This window comes from Sinocyclocheilus rhinocerous, unplaced genomic scaffold (assembly GCF_001515625.1).
Source record: "Sinocyclocheilus rhinocerous isolate Xijiao unplaced genomic scaffold, SAMN03320098_v1.1 scaffold245, whole genome shotgun sequence".
NCBI lineage: Eukaryota > Metazoa > Chordata > Actinopteri > Cypriniformes > Cyprinidae > Sinocyclocheilus > Sinocyclocheilus rhinocerous.
This window is the reverse complement of record NW_015659923.1, coordinates 1,036,410-1,045,179: the sequence shown is the minus strand read 5'-3', so window position 1 is coordinate 1,045,179 and position 8,770 is coordinate 1,036,410. Positions and strand designations below refer to the sequence as shown.

Sequence of the window (8,770 nt, the reverse complement as noted above, 5' to 3'; positions counted from 1 at the left end):
TTCATTCAAAATAAAAAAGCGCACTTTTTCATTTTATAATGCCGTCTTATTGCTCTTCTAGGTGCATTTTAAAAATGTTTTCCCGATGAATCCTGGACTCCTGCTCAAAATGATAAATTAATATAAGGACAGCTACAAAAAAACAAAAACAAATAAACAACAATAAGCCCACAAAGCTGTTATCATTCCATCCTGACGGATGACAGCCGTGACTGCTAAGTGGAATCCCGGAACATAAACCGTGGAACTTTGACCAATGAGAGAACAGTTTACTCGCGCGTGACTTGTATTAACAAATTTGGTCCGTTTAGAAACTTTGCCGTGTGAAAGCGAACCGCACCAAGAATAAAAAGCAACATTGTAATTATTTTAATCCCTGTTTCGGAACAAAGCAATCAATCTACAGGTGTGAAAGCACCCTAAGACAGGGAATTGGCTCCGTAAAGTAGCTATCATTAGGAGAGTGATAATCGCTAAACAATACTCAGCCCGAGTGGTGGTTAGGACCTCTTATTTATAGTGTGTGTGATTGGCTACAGGTGAGAGTGTGATTAGTGAAATGGAACATGGGAAATGTAGTCCAGGGCGACGTGTAACAGTCTGTGTAGTGTGAGAGTCAATATAATCAGAAGACGACCTCTGGTGGCGAGCGGACAGAAGAATGTTATGGTAAGACATTTCATCTTATACCTGTATGGATACTACTTAACTCTATAAAGCCCACTGTTTCAAATTTGATAGATGAATTCTAAGGCCTTTAATTATCAACATGGTCAAACGTTTCTGAAAAACCTGTTGTACACAATCTTCTACATGCCTTCCACCCTATAACTGATAGTACATACTAAATTCCATAACTGCATTTTTTTTTTACATATTAGTTTTTTTTCTCCCTCAGTGTAAACACCATATTCTCTAGATGTTAATAAGGTTTGGTTTTATATTGTATTTCCTGACTTCTCAGGACACTCTTTATTCTCTTTTGTCAGGTCACTGCCTCTATATACAATCAAAAACTGGAGGAAGAGTCACTGCTGAAATATACAGTCCTCTCTTCCAGCCTTCACAGACATGCTGGGTAGAGAAAAAACATGACTAAACATCTTTTGGTGTTGTATTTAATTTTCTGTTCTTGAATTAATTCTTAAATTCAGATACCACATGAATCAGTAGCCTATTTGCCAAACCGCCATCTGCTTTTTAGAACAAGCTATCAAAATACTATTTCCCATAATATATACACAACTGTGTGATATTGCTTTTATACAGCTGTTAAAAATGAATATTGACTTACATTTTAGACACAGTATTGCCAGTTAATTTGTCTATTTTTGCTCTGCCAACAAAATTGTTCAGAACAAAGTCACTGCAGGTCTTTGCACAATGAGTCCGAAATTCTCGTCCAAAATTTTCGTACGTTAAAAAATAGATACAACCTCACATTATGTCAATCACGTTTACACACTGCCTCTGAAACTTTAGTCTGTCATAAAAAAAATTTGGACCAGGTTCGATTTTCTGCATTTTCGTACCCATAGCAAGCATTTTGATAGGAAAGGATGACGAATACAAAAAAACCACATACGAAAATTTCTGACTCATTGTGCAAGGACCTTTACTCTGGTTTAGTTCCTGAATGAATAGGCTCACGGAATGGTTCACTTATAGGCACTTGTCACCACTGACTGATGTGAAACCTGCAAAAAGATTGGCTGACAAATCATCACCACTAATGTGCATACTGACAGTCTGTCTCAAATTAACACAGACAAGCGGGGTGATTAAAAACAATGAAAAGTCCCAGTGTCAAATTAAATAGCCTATTAAAAAAATTATATGAACGATTTTAGTAGTTCAATAAATGGACCAATGTGTTTGTTTTTTGTCAAGAGAGACATACTGCAGAGTTTACCACAAACCATAAGCATCATGTTAAGTGCTTGGCTCAAGCCCTCGATTATGTGTGTAGAGCACTTATCCACTGCCCTGGCTACACACTCTTATTGACAGCAGAGAGTTATGCATAGGATGTCAGAGCCCTGACACAGTGGGTAGTGCATGAACTCATTGTGATCTATGGTTTTAGATTCTCCGTTATCGAATATGGAGTAATTCACTTTGAGTGCTTCTCTGCTTAAACGAAAATAAGATGACATTGAACTTGGCAGTAAGACGCAATAACATAACCTCACTTTACAACAAAACTGCTTTGAGTATTAGATGCTTTCAGCATTCATTTGGTCTCATTTGGCCAAATGCTGAATATCTTTAATGTTTCATCTTTAAAGCTCAAAATGTGTAATGAAGCGAGCAATGCACCTCTTGAATCCTTTGTTCACGTAGCATGTTCTTTTGAGGGATTTATATTTTCTCTCCCTTTGTTGTCCTTTCCTTTGAACAGCTAACTTTCTATCGTCATACTGGGATGCTGGCTGGGGCTTTGCAGGTTCTGATCCAGTTCAAATCTTCGGGAGAGATGCAGGAGGTTTGGTTTCAGTCCACCTCCAATCCTGATCCACACATTCTTCCCTGGATGCGAACAGTGGTGGTGTTAAACAGCGGAGAGGAGTTTAAGGTTGGTGTGCATGTACTGTATGAGGGTTTATGTGTGTTTGGGGGAAGGGGTATTATTGTTTGGTATGTATGGTGCATAGTTCAATCAGTAACACAAAATCACTGTGAATCTACAGGTTGTGATTAGAGGATTGATATTCAACAGCAGTGACCCATATGAAGTTGTAGCGATTGATGATGTGTCCTTCAGCAGAGGATGTGTGGTAGCAGTAGTAGGTGGGTGAACACTAATATGTCTTCTCAAGAGTGCTTTTTTCGGCGAATCAGTCTGCACAGTCTGGACTGTTTCAGGGTACCATGTATCTCCAATAAGGCTGCCTAAATCCACCTAATTCAATTGTTCCCCTAAAAATTACATTTGTCGTTACAAATCTGTATGACTGACTTTATTCTGTGGAGCATCAGTATCATTCTGCGGTGTCGCTAGACCATTTTTATTGGGGCAAGAGCCCCAGTGAAATACTGTGCCCCAGTAAAAAAGTTACTGATGAATCCTTATGTGTCAGTGGGATTGATGTATACTGGCATGAGAATCATTTTGATTGATAATACTTAAGCGATCAAGTCACGTGTGTTTTCTGTTAGCTGTTGTAAGAATCTATAGTCTGCCCCGACCCAGATTCCACTCCACAATATATGTTTGATCATGCTCATTTCCCAAAATGGCTTAATTATTATAGAGAAGAAGAAAGTCAACCGTTATGTTGTTTCTAGGCTATTTGGGATAATCACATCCAGAGCAAATGGTGACCAATTGTAGAATGGGAACGGGTGTGGGACACACGTCCTCATCACTTTTTCTTACTCTGTCTAGAATCAGAACTAGCAATGCCAGATTCACAAATGAATCACTCTTTTGATCTAATCGGTCAAACTGGTTTGCAAAAAACGCTGCGTTCCAAAAAGGATAATTCGGCTTCTGAAGGGCACTTCAGTGCACAATGCCATATTCAAGGATCAGTCCAAACAGAACTGGTTACTTCAAAGGGCCCATCAGAATGAGGGATTTTGAAGGGTACAAATGATGGACACTTTGCCTCCATGATTGTTTCCGTGGGTTTAATTGCATGACGACAGTCCCTCCTTTATTGGCTTTGGGAATATAGAAGTGAGTTTGAAGAAAAAGTTTTTTTGTTCATCCCTTCGAGGCTCTCAGTCTGGAGGGTAAAACCTTCAAAGGGACTAAGGAATAGGGATGAGTTCTTCAGAATGGAACGCAGTGTTGGTCTGAAATTGTTTGCGATTCAGTTTGATTCATTCGGATGCACTCAAGCACTGAAATGGATAGTTCACCCAAAAATTAAAATTCTGTCATTAATTACACCCCCGTCATGTCGTTCTAAACCCGTAAGACCATCGTTCACCTTCGGAACACAAAGTAAGATATTTTTGATGAAATCCGAGAGCCATCTGACCCTCCGTAGACAGCAATGCAACTGAAACGTTCCCAGACTCAACTATGTTAACTATTTTAATATAGTTAAAATAGTCCATGTGACATCAGTTTCAAGCGTAATATTACAAAGCTACAAGAATACTTTTTGTGCACAAAGAAAACTAAAATAATAACTTTATTCAACAATTCTTCGCAATTCAACACGTCACCGTCCTCCGTTATCGAGATTACCACGACGTATGCACGTGCTGCTGCTGACGTAAAACATGCATGCGCTGCGCCTGGTTTACGAATTGCGTGTTTTACGCAAAAAAGTATTCTCGTAGCTTCGTAAAATTCTGGTTGAACCACTGGTGTCACATGCACTATTTTAACGATGTCCTCACTACGTTTCTGGACCTGGGAACATTTCAGTTGCATTGCTCTCTATGGAGGCTCAGAAAGCTCTCGGATTTCATCAAACATATCCTAATTTGTATTCCAAAGATGAACGAAGGTCTTAAGATTTTGGAAGAGTTAGGGTGATTAATTAATGACAGAATTTTCTTTTTGGGTGAACTATTTCTTGAATTGTTTGCAGCGGATTCTCACACTGCAATAATAACAGGAATACAGGATGTTTTATAAAAGAGCAGTGGATTAGGTGGATATTTTCCTACAGTTTATTGTAGGAAATGCAAATGTCTTCTATCTTTTGTCAATGATCAAACAGCTCTTTATTGCACATGCAGCTTGTGAACGAAACTGTGCTGCAGGTAAAGCCAATTTATTTAGGTACAAAACAGTATTAAAAAGGGTCTCAAAATATGGACACACTTTTTTTGATGGAGGGCCTCATGTGCCCTTTTACTGATGAAAGTCTGGAAATTCCCCTGATATCATCAGTATGTGTGCTTCATTGAAGTTATCCATGTCTGAATATGTTCCTCCTTCAGACATCCATGTTTGGATTATAATGTAGCTGTTTGTAAAGACGCAAAAATGAAGTTATGTGATGGATTTGCTTTAGAAATTTCTGAAGGGTGTGAGGTGCAGAGAGCTCAAGAGATGCAGGAATATAAAGCTGTAAATAAGGCCTAATACATTTACAGCCTGTGCTGGATGGACTACGACACCAGAGGAACAATAGTGATGGGCAGAAGGGAACCTCAGCAACTTTCTAATTTACAGCTCAGCCCATGATAGAAAGAAGGAGAGATATCAGTTACATTTTTAATTTCGAGTATATATAAATGCCATGACAAAATCATGGTGGGGTTTTATTATCTTCTGAAGATTTTATAGGTCTACATTTTAAGGTGTAATTGCTGACACAACTTTGCAGTAAGTCAATAACTTTTATTTTACACATCGGTCACAAAAATGCTTAACTATATATGAGAAAAGATAATCTTGCTTTATTTTCCACCATAAATACAGATCTGCACAGAACAGAACAGAACAGAACAAGGTTGATTTTCTATGGCCAAGTGTTTCGAAGGGAGGTTTATGTGTTTAGTTGTAAATGTGTGTGTGTGCGTTACGATACCGCATTATTGTGATTTATTTCAGCAGTACTCTGGACAGTCAGATTAATCATAATAATGTGCCCATGTCCAGATCTACATCACATGACACTGTAAACAGAGGTGATAATGCAGGAAGGAGCTCTAAGCCACTCTTCACTTTATGAGTCCCTTCTTGACCTTTTGCTTACCTTTTCTATGAAATATGTATTTTGGCTTTATTGTTTTCTCCAGAGACTGACATCAAGGCACCTCTTCCAACTCAGTGCCCCCCATCTCAGTTTCACTGTGGGGCAAATGAATGTGTAGAAGGGGTGAAAGTGTGCGATTTTTCATTAGACTGCCCCAATGGAGAGGACGAGGCCAAATGTTGTGAGTATCCATCTTATTTTTAATGTAACTGTGTGTACAGCTATTTGTAAACTGAATGTCTTGCAGGTGTCATTCGCTTACAGTTATTTTTATTGCAGAAATAGCTTACTTAAGAGACTGTAGTAGACTGAGAGACTGGAGACTTGAAAATTTAAAACAGCTTGCATAATTTCACTGGAACATGAGCCATGTCACTGTTTAAGAAACATTTACCTTGACTGATATCAAATACTTTTTTTTTTTGTACAATGAATGAAAAAAGTTCACCCATAAACGAAAATTCTGTCATCATTTACTCACCCTCATGTAGTTACAAACCTACTGTATATGGCTTTCTTTCTTCCTTGGAATATAAATAAGATATTCTGAAAGTTTGAACTATTTTGTCTATATTTTCAATGGTGGTTTTATGTTTCATTTATTGTTTCATTATTATTTCATGATGTTAATTTGACTTTCAGCGGCACAGTGTGATTTCGAGTCCGACTCATGTGGCTGGTATGAGCTTGTCCAGGGTGATGGGTTTGAATGGGTGAGAGGTTCAGCTAATGGAGTCGCCATAGATTATCCGGACCAAACACCACCCCAGGACCACTCTACTAATACAAGTGCAGGTGAGGGCACTGACATAAATACACAGACTAAATAAATCATGAAATTATTTTGTCTCACATTTAATTTACTCTCACTCCCAAAAGATGCTAAAACTGTAGTTCTGACCTATAAACCACATCCACTTATTCCATGTGCACATTTCCTAACATTTCTGTTTCTCCATGAATAACCTTTACTTAGTTTTAACTAGCACTGGAACATTTTAAAAAATCCCATTTAACTTATAATGTTTATCTACAAATCACCTGGGAGTGTAAATTGTGTGAGAATTAGGCTAGTTCATTTAAATTTTAGTGCTTTGCGAAAGAAAAATAGTGCTGCTTTTCATATTGTGCTCCCATAGATAATTAATTAGGTTTGGCCTCTGGGAGATTTGTAAATTAAATGCGAATTACTGGAATGGTGGCAAAGGCATTTCCAATTTCAGGTTTTGTTAATACTTTTTAAATATTTTACTGTCTTTTTCTCCCCCTTTAAGGCCACTTCATGTTTATTTTCAAGAGGAGCAGCAGGTTGTCCCAGCAGGCTTTGCTGCACAGTCCTACATTCCAGCAAACAAGTTCAGTTTGTGTCATGACCTTCTGGTAAGGCTCTGGCCTTATCTCTTTCTAAGCTAGTAAAATGCATTAATTAAAATATATTATATCTAAACATATATGTTAATATTTGCAAAAACACAAATAAAATAATATTCTTCACTGCAGTATATTTTTTAACATTCATTGTTTAGATTCAATATTTACATTGATTGTTTTGCTTACAGGCACTATAATTCTGGTCATTCTGTTGGTGCTGCTGAAATGCACCTGGTGATAGAGGGCTCAGACAGCAGCACTATACTTTGGCAAACACTTTACAACCAAGGTAACCAGTGGCACCCTGTAATTGTCCAAATTGGCAGACAGACCAGGCCTTTCCACATCTCAGTTGCAAAACTGAGCTTGGCTGTGTATGAAGGAGTCTCCGCTCTAGATGATATTATGTTCCATAACTGCTCATTGCCCAAAGCTGTGGAGATATGCCCAGCTCCTAATCACCTTCACTGTAGCCGGAGCAAAGCATGTGTGGACTATTACCAGATCTGTGACCTGATCGATGACTGTGGAGATGGAACAGATGAGGAAAACTGCTGTCAGTATTGGTGGAGTTTTAAATGGTCATTGAAGCAGTTCATGTTGTTTGACGTTAGCAGTCACGTTTACAGTGATCTTTTCTTCTCCTATCAGCGCCGGAGCTAATGTGTGACTTTGAGGAAGGCCTGTGTAGCTGGACTCAGGAACACGAGGAAGACATGTTTGATTGGACCCGTATCCAAGGACCCACTCCCACTTTCAACACAGGCCCATGGAAGGACCACACACGAGCCAATGAGGATGGCCACTTCCTCTATATCGAATCTTCAGACCCACAGAAATTCAAAGACACGGCCGTTCTTATCAGTCGGCCTTTTCTCCAAACTCCTCGCCGAGGTCCTGAATCCGAACCACCCTGTGTTTTTAGGTTCCACTATCACATGTTTGGCCAGCATGTGTTTCGTTTGGCTGTGTACATGCGCACCCGTAACAGTGGCCGGGGCAACTTGTTGTGGGTTCGCTATAGTGACCAAGGCAACTTTTGGCACAGGAAGACACTGCTGATCAACAGCGCCCACCACTTTCAGGTGAGTTATTCATCAGAATTATGAGGACTGGAGTGTATGGGTGTAATGGTGTCCTTGTGTGCTGAATCATTTGATTAACTGGCTGCTCCAGCTTTAAATGTTATGCTCATACATGCACTCTGTTGATAATGCATGCACTAAAGTCTGAGCAATCATAGTAACCACAAAGCATGCTGAAGTGTAGGCTAGTATTAGCAATATTACAAATTATTTTCCAAGCTTATTAAAATATAAATTATAATCTATATCATCATGTAATTACGGTCATTCCAGATATGTAGTACAAATGTTTGCTTATCTGCATTTCCAGACAAAAAAAAAAATGTAGACAAGAGGAAAAAATTATATTTCAATGCTTTTGCATTCTCTTTTGTGAAAGAAATAATATGTGATGAGGAAAATTTATATTTAAGTGCTTTTGCGAGTTAATGCAACGTTTATAAGGGAAACACAATCCACTTGTTAAGTTGTGACAAGTAATACTGTTTCCAGGTCCAAGCCTCTACTCGTTTCAATTGAGAATACTATATAATACGTAAGGAATAATTGATTAGAAAAATAATGCACACCCTTGGCGTCGTGGCCGTTACACTTATCCACCTTTTTCTTCAACGCGGAAGTAAGCCTATGGGTGAGACTTCCGGTTCA

At 38.7% G+C, this 8,770-nt stretch overlaps 1 protein-coding gene across 1 annotated transcript in view; it reads left to right on the top strand.

The window, feature by feature from the left end:
* Positions 1-8,770, top strand: part of LOC107724387 (MAM and LDL-receptor class A domain-containing protein 1-like) — a 30,627-nt gene that overhangs the window by 1,320 nt on the left and 20,537 nt on the right. Inside the window, exons 3-10 of the mRNA XM_016533297.1 lie at positions 990-1,078; positions 2,402-2,575; positions 2,691-2,790; positions 5,710-5,847; positions 6,309-6,461; positions 6,941-7,046; positions 7,226-7,593; positions 7,689-8,122. Of these exons, the coding sequence (XP_016388783.1) occupies positions 990-1,078; positions 2,402-2,575; positions 2,691-2,790; positions 5,710-5,847; positions 6,309-6,461; positions 6,941-7,046; positions 7,226-7,593; positions 7,689-8,122 (1,562 nt within the window). The remainder of the gene's footprint in view (positions 1-989; positions 1,079-2,401; positions 2,576-2,690; positions 2,791-5,709; positions 5,848-6,308; positions 6,462-6,940; positions 7,047-7,225; positions 7,594-7,688; positions 8,123-8,770) is intronic.